The following is a 15,346-nucleotide window of genomic DNA, read 5'->3' as shown; positions in this document are numbered from 1 at the left end:
CCCCCTTCAGACTTCACCCAGAGCAAAGAAACATTCCCAAATGGTCCCTCATCTCCCTTGGTCTACTTATCTCTCAAATGCTGGAATGTCCTTCTCAGAGTCAATAAAATGGAGAACTCAGAACATCTTCCACTCTCCTGTGGTGACAACCCTACCCAAACACCCACACTGAGCCCTTTGTATGGGAGAACACGTATGCAGTTTGTGGGAGAATCTTTATATATTCCTTTAAGAAAAAGCAAGCAGTAGGAGGCTGAACAATCCTCAGTAAGAGAACCATTTCCCTCTAGGGAAGCAGGATGATAATCCTTTTGAACAGGAAGGACTTTTATCCATGTACACAGTGCAGTCAATCAGCTGGGAGACTACATCAGAAGGCAAGCTGGGCTTGTAGTAGTGTGGGACTTAACCAAATATTCCAAAGAGAGGGTTTTGTATAAAGCTCACTATAGATTTGAAGGGGTGAGATTCACTCCTTGACTAGGTTGTAGGTGTGATCCACCATGTTTAGATTAGACTTTAGTAGCCACGACCTTTCCTTACCTAACTAGCCAACTTAGCTTTATGGCGAGGCAAACATGGACATACAGCAGCACAGGCACTGACAAGCCACAAGGTGGCGCAGTACCTCTATATTTGGTCCCTGAGCACAAGGGACCATGGACTGGGATGAAGATGCTGGGATTCCAGAATTTATGTAGTAAGTATGCAAACTGTCGGCTACTGTCATGTCTTCTGTTATTGAGGCCAACACTGTGTACCAGTTTATTCTAGCTCCTAGTCCATTATGCTAAAAGAGCATTTAACAAGTCATAAAACCCTCATAAAATATCATCTATACTAAGACCCATGCTAACCAACACCAGTACTGATAAATGCTGAAACGCCATACATGACGACACTCAAGACGGTGGTGACCGCAGACAGAAAAGACAGCAGCTTCTTTCTCAGATTTATTTAAAGGGTTAGAGATGATATAGTAAGACATTTATGGCAGGGTCAACATAAACATGATCGCTTTGGTTATACTTCGCACATGCAACTTACTACAGAGGTAACACAGGTACAAGCTTCCATGTGAAACTGCACGGGTGGTGGTGGTGGTGGTGGTGGTGGTGGTGGTGGTGGCAGGAAAGGAGAGAGAACTGTGCGCACGTGGAGTACAGCTAAGAGCAAAGGTGTAAGAAGCCATGCCTAATGCCTACTGCCGCGCCAGGCTAGCAAAGTGCATTTGCTTTAAAGTCTATCACACACAAGCATTAAGGCTACAGAGCTTCCAACCCCTCCAACATCCCTTTCTTTCTGGCACGTCACATTGTCCTGCTTACGTAGCAGCACTTGCAGTCTGCAGCAACCAGACTAAGCGAGCAATCACAGGACTAAGAATTCCTACCCAACCAGCCTGGTACATTTCCATCCCAACCCTCCCTCACCAGCATTGACAACTGGTTAAGTAAAAGGAAAACAACAACAACAACAACAACAACAACAACAAAACCAAAACTGACCAGTTTGTGGGAGCTTACAGGTGGCAAAAAGCCCTAAGAGTTAGACCGAGTAACATCTGGAGCCTGCCATCACCTTTTCCTCGTTAACTGAGTGAGCATATGCTAATCTGCATGTGACAGGAAAACAAACTTTTGTCTATGAACTACTTATACCGTTTGCCATTTGATGGCTGTGTTCTAACTCATCGAAAGGCACATTTGAAAAATGCAATCTTACCTGGGCAAAGTAACCTACCAGCAGTACCTATAGCCGAAAGCTAGCCCAAGAGGTTATTTTTAATAATTGACCTTTACTTTTTATTTACTTTTTTTTTTGCAGCTTATTGATTCTACTTATCTCATTAAAAACTTTACTAGACAGAAGTTGTGTTAAAAACTTGCTTTTAAAAGAAACTCAGGGACATGAAACAGAAGAATGAACGTAATAGGCTAAAGTCTACTGGCTTGTTCTACTTGGTTAATATATGTCTATAACAATGAGGCATCCTATGATTACTAGGTCTAAATTTATGCCATAATTTACTAATTATGTGAGTAGAAAAAAAGAGACAGCTTTAAAAATAGTATGTGATGTCTAATTAGCAGTCCTACTTTTAACAGCTTTGATAGTGTCCCATGAAGTGGAAACGTAAGTGTTCTTTGGAAAGTCAGCTGTGTTGGATGTTTTGCTAAAGCAGACACGAGAAGGAACGTTTCGCTGAAGTGGACACGGGTGAAAGGATGCTTTGCTAATGCATGTGAACGGGCAGGTGATGGGTTCTTTGTTCACTACATGCCTCAAGTGTTGTTGAACTCCATCTGTTGGGCCTCCATAGAGAGAAACACTAAAAACTTCTGATGTGGTTCTGGTGGCTTGCAGCTTCCGCAGACGCGGGCTGATTGGCAGAGTGATGTCAGCTGATACAGACTCACACACAAGACCCGAGGTGAGCCCAGGCCCGAGGACACTTGATATTTGGAGGGAGTATATACAGGACTCAACGGATGGTGATGGCCTTACATATCTTCGTTTCACTGAGAGGCACAGCTGAGAACTTCGAGTTCTTCCTGCTTGACTTGTGCTGAGGCCGAGGCCTGGCCATTCCTGCTAGTTATGCCACTGCTGCTGCTATCCTGACACTACTACCGACCTGGACTGCTGGTGTAGCCTTGACATGTTTGCGAGTGGATGGAGCTGCCACTGCTGACCTGTCAACTGAACAGCTGATTTTCTGACAGTGCACACAGGAGTTGCTCCAAAGAACCATTTTTTAAACAGGTCCACTTCCCCCACATCCTTTCTTTTCCACTACCTCTGGTGGGTGGTGGGCTACAAGGGAGGCTAAAGCATTTAAGAACCATTATTACAATTAGGGTTGAGGAAAAAAAAAATCAAAAACTACAGTCCAGTAAATCCTTCTACCTCTTTAACCCTTTAAGTTCACAATAAGAACTACAGTCTCACCAGACAGTGGTGGCACAGCAGGCAGGCGGATCCAGGACAGCCAAGGCAACACGGAAAAATCCTGTCTTAAAAAACCAAAATACCACAAACAGAAAAACAAAACAAAACAAACCCAAACAAGCAAAAACAAACAAACAAAACCCCCCCGAAACCGTCCATCCTGGCCGAGCTGATGACCACAGCAGAACTGTGCAGAGATGGAATGATCTGAAGGCGGGAGAACGAGGGGGGCAGGGGCTGCACTTTTCCTACTTCTGCTTCTCTGTGCCCCCGAGTAGTGACTCATGCTTTTCAAAGGACTGAGATTTTATGTTTGAGTGAGGAAAAGATGGGAACGCTAGGTTTTGTAACGGCGACTCAGCATTAAACCTTCCTTTTTCTTTGAGTCCTCGAGAGGCAACTGCATGGGAAGCAGTGGACTAGCCCTGGCCACAAGCCAGGCTGCTCTCTGGTGCGCCTTACACTACATTTTTACACACGAAAGAATACGAGCCCACGGGCAGAACTAGCTTTATTAGACGGTTTTACAGAAAGACGCCAGATTACTTTCTCTGCTACCTAAGGTACAAGGTACAGCATCCAGATTATTCTAAAACATGCTCGAGCGAAGTCTGTATTCAAGATGAACTTTAAGATGGGTTTTCTCTTAGAGCAAAGGGAGGTGCTCCATGGTACATCTTCTAAATGAACGTTCCTGCAGTGAGCACACCCCCTCCCTGCTGGCGGAGGCCCTGGCTCCCTGGGACACTTTCTGTCTGGGATTTAACGTGCCAACTTGCTTCCAGGAGGCTCTTCCTTCAGTGGCCTCTATGTTCATGCCTGAACTCACGCTGGGCTACCATCCCTAGCCAGTACAGACTTCACACTGCAACGTTCACAGCACCACTGTCTGATATGAGGGAAGTCACAGCTGAACATGGATAGAGTCCCATAACTAGACTGCTTACTGTGAGAAGATGAGAAATTCAGCAAGTGTTAACTTCCTGGCAGATATATACATAGAAAACTCAGTCCTAACTGGGATCAGGCTTTGACGTCCAACTTGAATGGCAATGGTGCCAGCCTTGTAGTGTGAATTCTGGTCTCTCTGCCCCTGACCTGGCCTTCCTGTGCCCGACTTTCACCATCTCCCTTCACTTCCGGCATTTTGGCAATTCCAGGCTGGTTTTGCCAAGGAGGCAACTGAATATACCAGAGCAAAGCATGTACAGTCTCACGAGGATTATACATGTGAAAGAACACAGAAAAGGACTACCCAGTATAAAAATATAAATGATAACACATCAGCAAGTAGAATATAAACAACCTTCTGAGAGTAAAAGGTGAAACTGCATCCAACTAAGTGCATATCAACTCCTCCTAGGCACTGTGTGGTAACCGCTATAAATGATCTGGGTGCCCATGCTCTGAAACTTCAACCCTTTTCCTGTGAGCACACTTAGTGATCAGCCTCTAACGGCGCTCAGCCAATTCCTGTCTGCCCAGTGTCTACCTTTAGCCCCCACCTCCATGTCACACTGGGAAGTTAGGCACAAATACATTAATGGCTTTAGTGCTAAACACTGGATGCCTAGGCTATTCCTTAATAAAGCAACTAGAAGGAATAGGTTTAAGATAGTCCTAAGTCGTGTAAAAACTCTACCTCATAAATGGCAGATATTAAAAAGACCTGGTTGGGTGTGTGACAGCACACATCCACAGTCCCAGACAGTCAGGAAGCTGGGCCAGGAGGATCACGAGAGCCTAGATGACATAATGAGCCGGGCGGAGGAGCAGCTCAGCGGTAGAGTGAATGTCTAGCATGCACAGGGCTGTGGGTTCAAAGCCCACCCTGCAAACTAGCAGGACCCTTCCAGCTTCCTCAGCTCTGTAGGAGGACTTCTGTCATTGTGGTGGTCGCTGACATGGTTGGGATGTGTGTTCTGGGACTGCATGAGGCTCTGGGAAATGCCACCCTTCAACAAACACCCTGCTATTCTTGAAAATCAAAACAAGGTGGAGTCAATTAAAGTAATTTAAAGTTGAAGACATTCTGGATAAAGTGCTTCCTCAACCAGTCTCTAGAATCATCTGTCCCTGGTGTGGTTATGTGTGTTCAGAAAAATGTCAACAACTTAAGTCTTTAAAAACAGCAATCTTCGTAAGTGGAGCAGTGGTGGTGCACTGCCTTTCATCCCGGTACTCTGGAGGCAGAGGCAGAGGCAGAGGCAGACAGATCTCTGAGTTTGAGGCCAGCCTGGTCCACTATAGGGTGGATGAAATTGACTCGGAAAGACATTTTCAATAATAAGCAGTTTCTTGGGAGGCTGTAGGTGACTATAAGAAAGCGGGTGCTTCTATGTTGCTTCTCTTTAAAGTTTATCCTCTTCCTCAGTAGTAACCGGCATCGATACCAACAGCAAGGAGCAGGCCATGCTTCTCTGACAGACCCAGAAACGAGCCACCCCTCCATTCTTTCGTCTTCTAGATGACATAATCTGGACACTGTGCCACAGGGCACTTTTAAATGATGCTGCTGGCCTTCTCGCTGGCATCTGGATGGTCAGTCTCATCAAAACCAGCCCAGCTGAACGATGCCATGACATTGTGGCTCATTTAAATCCCCCGTTTTCTATGTAGCAAACCAACAGCTTTATAAACTCAGACACACTTTGTTTTCGGCAGTGCAAACATTCTGAAAGAGCACAGAGTCCTCCAGCTATAGAGGATAAAGTCAGTTCATGTAGTGCTTGAAGGAGAATTCCAGCTACTCTGGAATGGAGACGGCCCAGGTGTGACTTTGTCCTTAGAGGCAATGCCTATCTTCAGGGAGTGAGGACTGTTTCTCATCTGAAGCCACTCGTCTTTAGCTTTATTTTGCAGTTCCTGCTGAAGTTCAGGAGCCAGTCCTTCACTGCGGCATGTAGCCACCTTGTCTTACAGTCTGTGGCAAGTAACTTTTGGGAATTTCTTCATCAATTGTGGTCTCCATTCCAACAGATTCAAATCTCTCCATCTGTCCATCAGCCCCCGTGCCAAGAGCATCCGCTGTAGAGCCTTCCTGAAACAGCCTCCGTTGCTCGGATCCATAGGGCTGAGAAATGTGATCTGAAACCTGCTGCTGCTTCAGTCTGACAAAATCCTCCTCATTGCCGGACAAAACCTGGTTTGACCTTTCAAAATGTGAAATCTCTGGACAGGCTTCAGGCTGACTGCAGTTCTGCTTGAAATACGGTTGCCTGGGCAAGATCTCATCCCCACCGTCTACACTATCCACCAGCTGCAGGTCTTCTGGCCGCTCCTCCGAGTCTAGCAGGGGCTGGGTGGACTCGGACCTTGAGAACACTTGCACGGACGGGACCTGGTGCCTGTAGCCGCTGTGCACCACAGTGGAGTACTGCACCGTGCTGGCGGTGCTCTGAGCAGACTCATTCTCCTCGTTGCTGGAGATGCTGGGCCTGGAGGAGGACATGCATGAAGAGCCCCCGATGCCACTGCTGTGCCCTTCTGTACTCACTTTCTCCTTCTTGAACAGGTCCACGGACTTCAGGTCATCTGGACAAGGCTTCTTGTTGTTTGCTTCTATTTCCACAACGCTTACATCAGTGAAATTGCCGTCCGAGTACATTTGATCTTTGGAGTTAAAATTGTGCTGGAAAGAGAAAAATGAAGGATCACTCTGGCATATTTCAGCTTTTTAAACCACTGAGCCATCTCTCTGAGCCCCATAATACAGCTCTTTTGACTTTTAAAGGCTAGTGCATCTTTGAATCTTTTTAGTGACTTTCAGGGGCGAGAATCGCCCATCTCAGAGTCTCTGTAACCAGATGAACTGCACATAAATAAAATAAACCAAGAAGTCTGGATCGGGCTGCATTTCCAGTTTCCAAATTAATACTGTTGTAAGCAAGCAGGCTGTAAATAGTACTGAATATTTCATAGCTACAGAAGGCAGCCTAGAATTAAACAGATAAGAAAAAGCCTTGGAAATATTAAAAACTCAAACTTGAATAAATGAGGTTTTGTAAACTATACGAGGTTACAGGTATAATTTGTTAAGTTTAGGATTAATTACTAGAGTAATAAGAAGGCTTTCTCCTCTAGGGTCTGTTAAGTATGAAGAGTCTAGTACAGTTTCCAGAACTCATCTGCAGGGGTGAGGCCGGCAGACCTTAGCCAGGACTTAACATCCAGTCACAGACCCATGTGTAGCCGGTCCTCAGTTTCCATTTTCAGCAAAAGTACTTGTTGTGTGCACTGAGCAGTGTGAGGAGTGTTTGCACAAACATGTTACGACAGACAGACAGACAGACAGACAGACAGACAGACATGTGCTAGAATGGAGAGCTTCACTTATGTTTTGACAACTGCCAGTTAATCCTATTTTCTTTTCACTCATCCTAAATATCTTTTGCTTAAACTCTATCAATGAATCCTAGTAAGTTAGCCTGTCTATCAGAAACAATAAGAAGACAGTATCTTACCCTTGGGGGGGTGTGAGGTGACCACTGGGCAATATGACTCTTGGAAGGATCAGGAACATTAGGCCAGATGTGTTTTTTAATTCTGAAAGGAAAAGAAGCAAGGCATATGTAGAATGCACGTAACAATACAAAGACTTTAACTTTCAAGCCAGAGTTCCCAGTCTGAAAATTACATAAAAGTGGTAACTAACTGACACCAAGTAAAATAAGATAAATTTGTGTTTTCCCAAAGAAGAACAGGACGTCACAGAGCTGACTGATGACGTCACAGAGCTGAGTGATGCACCAGGTGAGGCAGAAACACACTCATGCTGAAACCAACACTCAGGAGGCAGAAGCCGCAAGAACAGCTGTTTAGGGCCAATATGGGCTATATAAAACCCAATCTCAAAATACCAAAAATTAAAAAAGAAGACACACAGTTCAAGGGAACAGAAATGAGAGCCTATAAGTAAACACAGACTATCAGGGACAAACATTTATTTGAAAAGAAGTTATTTTCAACATCAACATAGGTTGGTGGGGGGCAGAAACTTGATTCTGACTTATATCATATCCCCAAATTAATTCAGAATGAATTACAGATGCTAGAGCTAAATTTACTAAACTTCTAGAAGAAAACAGAACCCTGGGTTAGACAGATTTCTTAAACAGGGTACAAAATACAAGAACCAGAGGAAAAGCCTGGGAAAGGGAACTTCAAAATTAAAAACTTCTGCTTCCCCAAAGTGATGGTTAAGGAAACAAAATACAGAAACTGGGACAAAATTTGCAAAACATGTATTTGACAAAAATGTTTGTTTCCAAACAAAAAGAACATTTACAACTCAATAATAGCAAGAAAGAAAAGAAAAAAAAAAAAAAAAAAAACCAAAACCAAAACCAAACCAAACCAAACCAAACAAACAAACAAACAAAAAAAAAAAACCCCTAAGAAAAACCACTCCAATTTAAAGCTGGACAAAGGGCTTAAATAGATAATGATAACAAGTTGGGCAACTCAGAAGATAGGGACTGGTTGTCAGGACGGAAATGAAAACAGGGTCCTGCACTCCTGCTCAGTACAACGCCTCCATGCCAAATGCTAATGATGGTGGGACACTTGCAAGATGGCGGGGACACAGGAGCCTGGGACTATTTCTTTCTGCTTGTGGGTCTGGAAATGGAGCCTAGAGCCCTGCACAAGTCATATGAATGCTGACCCGGAGCTACAGGCCTGTTTCTAGTGGCTTCTGATAAAATTAACATGATTATCTGAGAGCCATGAGAACATGTACCCATAGCATGTGGAACGTGGATATTCACAGCTGTTTTATAAAACAACGGGCAAGAATTAGGAACCCGTAAACTCTTTTATACACCCACACTGCAGACCATGCTTCAGCAGCACAAAGGGGAAAAATTAACATAAGCAACAGCAGGACTGAGCTCCGACATTGCTAAGTGTGACGGGTCTGCAAGCCACCTGACTCCATGAGTGTGAAATTCCAGATCAGACAAAGCTACACCTGTGCTCAGGCAGAGGTGAGATAGGACGGACTAAAACCAAACAAGGGTGCTTTGGTAGAAGTGGGGGTGAGTGTGGGGTCGTGGGCAAGCACTGGGCACAACCAGAGCTCGGCTGTAACAACAGCTGAATACCACCATGGAAGGTGCAACTTACAGGTCTCGTTTGTTAAAGCAGAACAAGACGCCCAGCAGGGTTGTCAGGAGGAAGGCTAAGCACACAGGCACGACTATGGCTTCTATTTCTCCTTGAGCTAAAACAACCAAAGGGTATAATAAGAAATAACTGTTAGTCCATAGAAAGAGAGGAAAAAGCATTGCAGTCCTCACTGGCTAGCACCTGATTTTCTTGTTTCTGTAGACAGTGTCCTGCAATGCACCCAGCAGGCTCGGCCTCACTGTGGAGCCCAGTCAGGCTCCTGTCTGTTTCCAAGTGCCTGCGCTGCACACTACTGACAAAGTACACGTTCCCTTTGCCACCCTGGTGGCTCTCAGGTTCTGAGGTACTTTTCTTCCTCTCAGTCCTTGGGTTAATCCCAGAGATTTGTCCTTACACTGCAAGCCTCGGTGTATAATGACCATAAGAAACACTGGCAGGGAGAGAAAACAGAAAACCAAAGCGTGCTCTCTGAGATGACTTCTGTCCTACGTGCCACAGTAACCGCAGCTTTCTCTCGTCCAAAGCCTTCTTTAAAGGCGAGGCGGCCTCTGCCAATGGCTGTAGACTTGCACTGTTTACTGATTAAATTAGTGTATTTACTTTTCGTGGTATTTCTTCAACTGAGCTAAGTCTTTGGGGCAAGACTCCCATGCCACATGAGGAAGCTAGAATGGAAACCGCACATAGGTAACAACAACAACAACAGTAACAAGTCAAATTGTAAAGTAGTTTTAGTATTACTGACCCATTTTAAAACATGTAAACAGACAAAGAGATATTGCTAGATCATATTTGAGTATGGAATTTGAACAAATTTACATTCTCCTTTACAATATATTATAAGAGTGTCCTACAGTACATAGGACTTTTATAACTAGGAAAACACTTCTAAAGTTTTACTATCTTTTTGCAGTGATTGCTCTAAGTATTAACTGTTACAGATCTATTAGCATGTCATCACGTGGGCTCTTGTTCCAGAAAGTACATTGATTTTCCCTTGTAGGAAAGATAAGGATTTTATGTAATCACATTCTTTTTTTAAAAAAAGATTTGCCAGGCGTGGTGGCGCACTCCTTTGATCCCAGCACTTGGGAGGCAGAGGCAGGCAGATTTCTGAGTTCGAGGCCTACAGAGTCTGAGGCCTACTGAGTCTGGTCTACAGAGTGAGTTCCAGGACAGCCAGGGCTATACAGAGAAACTCTGTCTTGAAAAACAAAACAAACAAACAAACAACAAAAAAGATTTATTTATTCATTTAATGTATGAGTATACTGTTGCTGTCTTCAGACACACCTGAAGAGAGCATCAGATCCCATTACAAATGGTTGTGAGCCACCATGTGGTTGCTGGGAATGGAACTCAGGACCTCTGGGAGAGTAGTCAGTGCCCTTAACCGCTGAGCCATCTCTCTAGCCCTGAAATTGCATTCTTATATTATGTTTACATTCAACAATGAACATGGACAATACTATAGAACAAAATCCTGGTGCATTTGGGGAATTACAAATAGTTTCAATTAAGTTAAAAAAAATCTATAATGATTCAAAAAAGCATGTACAATAAGTTGTCAGAGAGGCTACAGAGCCGCCACCAAGATGGCCGTCTTGTGTAAATGATGTCAATGATGACTGTGCCCTTAGAAAGACACGACTGGGCAGAGAGTGAGAGCTCTGCAGAATCCAGACATGTAAAAGTACAACACTGCGAGCAGGAGAACGCAGGCAGGGCTGTAAGCCCTGGGCCCCAGCGGGCCAGCACACCTTATGCTGAAGAGTAGCAAGAAGGTGAAGCTCGGTTCCAGCACTGGCTAGGCCAAGGCTCCCTCCACCTTGGCCTGTCTTTCTCAGTGAACAGTCACCATGTACATCTGTACGCTGGGCAGCGTCCTCAGGAGTGGTAGGGCCAGGAACTGATTTCAGCAGCAAAGTGAATGAGTCAGACTAGTTTCTCAAGCAACCTGTCAAAGATGGAGACCTACACAATCCACTCTGAAAAACCAGGAACCCATGAAGGGAGGTCATAGGCTCTGGGATCTGATGTGCAGGTGAATCAGCCACCAAGGTAAGCAGGAGCCAAAAGGCGAAGAGCTCACATACATCAGCAACCTGTACCGGATAAGCAAGCGTCCCTCCATACCCTACAGTACACACCCCATTAGCCGGCTAGCCAAGCTGAGGCTCAAGCCAGCTTTGATGCTGGTAAGTGCTCTGCCTCTGAGCTGCCTCCATCCCCAGGGTACTTGAAAACAGCAGGTTAGCGCAGCAAATCCATTTCTAATCAAATTAAACTTCCAACATAAAGCTGCCTGATTTCTTACCGAACTTTGGTGTTGTAAAAGTGAATTCCGGCCCATCTTTCCCACCTTCATCTGTGTACGCGGCCATTCGGACCATGTACAACGTATCACTACTCAGAGAGGACAGCGTGTACTCCGTGTGAGAAGAATCCACATGCACAACTGGAAGGAGAAACAACAGTTCTTTTACCCAAAGTATTTGACTTATCTGTCCTATATTTGGCATTGTGGAATATTAAAAATACTTTTCCAGCAAGCATTTATAACCAAAAAATTTTTAGGACAAAACAATGTATATTTAAAGCTTAAAATCTTTGTAAAATCACATTTATTTACTCTGTGTATGATTTTCTCCCTCCCCTACCTTTCTCTCTCTCTCTCTCTTTCTCTCTCTCTCTCTCTCTCTCTCTCTCTCTCTCTCTCTCTCTCTCTGTGTGTGTGTGTGTGTGTGTGTGTGTGTGTGTGTGTGTGAAATGAAGGTGAGAGGACAACTTTTGGGAATCAATTCACAACTTGCTCCCCACCTCCCTCCACCACGTGAGCCAAAGGGGTTGCACTGAGAGAGGCCATTAGGTTTGGTGGCAAGTGCCTTTACCTGCTGAGCCACACTACTACTAGTGATGGTTTGTATATGCTTGGCCCAAGGAGTGGCACTATTAGGAGGTGTGGTCCTGTTGGAGTAGATGTGTTATTGTGGGTGTGGGCTTTAAGACCCTCATCCTGCTGCCTGGAAGTCATTATTCTCTTAGGGGCACTCAGATGAGAATTTAGAACTCTCAGCTCCTCCTGCACCATGCCTGCCTGGATGCTGCCCTGCTCCCACCGGTCATGGTGTCTGTTCACAGCAGTAAAACCTAAGTAAAACTAAGACACCTACAATACAATATTTTTAAAAAAATAGCGTCATAAACATATGAGACCTTTGCAGAAATCTGCTAAGGATGCTATGTACTATCAAACACATTATGTGAGAGACAAGTATTTAAAAACTTAAGAAAAAGCTTTAGTAACATATTCTTGGTAGTTGCTACAATTTTATTACCCATCTCCTTTCCCACGCTGGTTCTGTAAGATATGGAGTAGTTTCTAATGAAGCCATTCTGGTCGTCCACAGGAATCTGGTCCCACGCTAAGACAGCTTCATTTTTCCCCACTTTCTTTGTCCGAACAGTCGGTCCTCTGGCAGGAGCTGTAAGAGAGTCAGTGCGTTTGCGAACTGAGAAGTGTGTGCTTAGGAATCAACACTAGTCAGTAAGGGTCCTCATGGCAGAATTATTGAACTAATGAGGATGCTTTTTTGTTGGTTTTGTCTTCAAGACAAGGGTTTCTCTGTGTAACCCTGGCTCTTCTGGAATGCACTCTGTAGACCAGGCTGGAACTCACAGAGATCCACCTGTAACTGCAACCCAGCCCTGGGATTAAAGGCATCTGCCACCACTGCACATAGAGGATTCTTATTTCAAAGTGATAAAATGTTTTAGGAAATGTTAAGAGCATTTTCCATGCAAGCAAGGGTGGACCTACCGGCTTGTTTGAGGTACGCCTTCAAGGACTCAGAGCCTCCGGGCCCCGTGGCGAATACGGGAGTTACTGTGATTTGATAGCACTTGCTCTCCAGGAGGCGTCCTACAACAAGAACAGCAGAGAAAGCAGTTCCCTCAGGCGAGATTTTTACCTTATTATTATATGACCATTTGGTTTTACTTTCTTCTAAACACTGCAATTTTATATGTAAAGGAATCTTTTATACACCAACATAAATTTACTATAGTAAAATGTTGGCTGTGTAATCCTATCATTTGGACAGCTGAAGTGGGAGGAACACAATGACCTGGAAGCTAGTCTGGGCTACACCCTGAGTTCAAGGCTATCCAGGTGACAAAAAACACCAGGCTACTTTTAGTGTCAGTACAGTGAACCAGAAAGTATAAAAAGTGTTTATATTGCTAATAAAAATAGTGAATGCTTTTATGTTCCGGATTAATAAAACACTTCAGATTATTCTTGGACAGCTTTGCTATTTGTGGTGGTTTGAAAGAAAATGGCCCCCACAGACCCATAGAGAGTGGCACTATTAGAAGGCGTGGCCTTGTTGGAGGCAGTGTGTCACCGTGGGAGCAGGCTTTGAGGTCTCATATGTTCGAGCCATGCTGAGTGTGGGACTCAGTCTCTTCCTGCTGCCTGCAGACTGAGATGTTGAACACTCAGCTCCTCCTGCACCAGGCCTGCCTGCATCCTCCACGATGACAATGGACTGAACCTCTGAACCTGGAAGCCAGCCCCAACTAAATGTTTCCTCTCTAAGAGTTGCCTCGATCATGGTGTCTCTCACAGCAGTGGAAACCCTAGGCCAGTATTTTAGCTAATTTGTGGCCTGCCAAGGTCCAACAGTGAGATCAAGGGCGGAGCACTAATGCACAGCTGTGTCGGTGAGAGCAGCTGGGAAAAAAAAATGAGTTAGGCTGCTTCCCGCTCAATTCTAAAAGAAAAAAATCTTAAATATGGTACTTTCTTTATTTCTAATCCTTCCAAATTATCAAAGACATTTATCACACAACTGAAGCATGGTTTAGGAAAGTGGTCTTTTATAAGATATATATCCTATGTACCTACAAGGTCATTCTTACTCTGTATATACCTTCTCCAGGAATCTATTTCCTTCACTACATTCATAACATTAGATGCACCTTTGTCTTCCTAAAAAGAGCAATTTTACCTTTTCTTGATCTCTATGATAAAAAAGTAAGCCATTCTAAATTCTGCTCTAATAATGACTCTTGCGGGGCACTGAGCCTTGAGACCTTTGTCTCTGAGAGCTGACCATACCTCGTAGGCTGCCTGCCCCGGCCCCAGGATTTTTATCTGCTAAGGTCAATAAAGGAGACATCTAAGCTTATCAAGATTGGACAGCAGCTCGGCAAGAGCTCTCTACCCACAGCCAACCCTAGTGATTCCCCTTCTCTATGAATTAAACAACATACATGGAGCAGTGCTTTGTTTTCTTAAATGCTATTGTACGACTTTACAGCCATGCAGTGTAGCACCATTAGCAGCTATTATCGCCACTCTGTGTTAGAACCTGGAACACAGGAGGAACCTGTGCTCTGGCTGGGCTGCCAGCACTCAACAGCCCTGTGAAGTTAAACTCGGGAACTAATTTACATCTGGGTAACGAGACAGTTAACTGAGTTGAGCACAAGTAACAAACAACTAACTGGTAGTTAAGGCTGAACTAGATTCTCTGTACAGTTCTGTAAGGGTCCTTTTGTTAATAAAGTTAATACCAGGGTTTTTATTTGTAGTTTAGTCTTTTAGAAAAGTACTGGCCCTTCTCTCCATACAGAGAGCCCGTGGTTCAGAGATACTAAGCGTTAAAGCGTAACTTGCAAAGTCACACGTCTAGTCACAGTGAGGCTTCGAGTCTTTTCAGTGACTCACAATAACCCAGACAACAGAAGACAGAGACAAACAGCCTGGGACGGACACTGTCTCCTGGGGGCAGACGAACACCGTCTACTTAAGCGCTTAGTAGGTGTACCTCTCAAGTGGGTCCGATTCACGGTAGCGTCTTCCTGCTGCCAGTCTTCAACACAGGGTGCGTTCTCTGACAACACACACCACTCTAAGATGTACTTGCTCACGGGTTTAGGTGGAGGTGTCCATTCCACCCAGAGCAGGTTATCTTTTGGAAATGCTTTAAGATTCACTACAGAATAAGCAGCTTTAAAAAAAAAGTAATGTGGATAAAAATCAGTCAACACTGACAAATCTGATATCTCAATATTTTACAGTCACAGCCAAAGGTTTTATGTATTTAAGTTTATAACTGTGTCTTTGTCCTTAACAGCTAGATAAATTAGATAAATAATATACGTATGCCACATGCAAAGAAAATTCCTAGAACCTTGAAAGAGTATTTAAAAAACAAATTATCAGGAAGTACTTAAAGAAATTAGCAAACTAGCTGCA

The 15,346-nt window shown here is 44.2% G+C and overlaps 1 protein-coding gene across 1 annotated transcript in view; it reads right to left on the bottom strand.

Moving 5' to 3' along the window:
- Positions 1-3,427: 3,427 nt before the first annotated feature.
- The window catches only part of Il6st (interleukin 6 signal transducer), a 42,791-nt gene continuing 30,872 nt past the window's right edge, over positions 3,428-15,346 (bottom strand). Inside the window, exons 11-17 of the mRNA NM_010560.3 lie at positions 14,916-15,098; positions 12,902-13,003; positions 12,420-12,566; positions 11,399-11,539; positions 9,079-9,175; positions 7,416-7,497; positions 3,428-6,583 (exon numbers count right to left, since the gene is read on the bottom strand). Coding sequence (NP_034690.3) covers positions 5,843-6,583; positions 7,416-7,497; positions 9,079-9,175; positions 11,399-11,539; positions 12,420-12,566; positions 12,902-13,003; positions 14,916-15,098 — 1,493 coding nt within the window. The 3' untranslated portion in view covers positions 3,428-5,842. The remainder of the gene's footprint in view (positions 6,584-7,415; positions 7,498-9,078; positions 9,176-11,398; positions 11,540-12,419; positions 12,567-12,901; positions 13,004-14,915; positions 15,099-15,346) is intronic.

Source organism: Mus musculus, chromosome 13 (assembly GCF_000001635.26).
Source record: "Mus musculus strain C57BL/6J chromosome 13, GRCm38.p6 C57BL/6J".
Classification (NCBI taxonomy): domain Eukaryota; kingdom Metazoa; phylum Chordata; class Mammalia; order Rodentia; family Muridae; genus Mus; species Mus musculus.
This window is presented reverse-complemented; position numbering and strand designations above follow the sequence as displayed.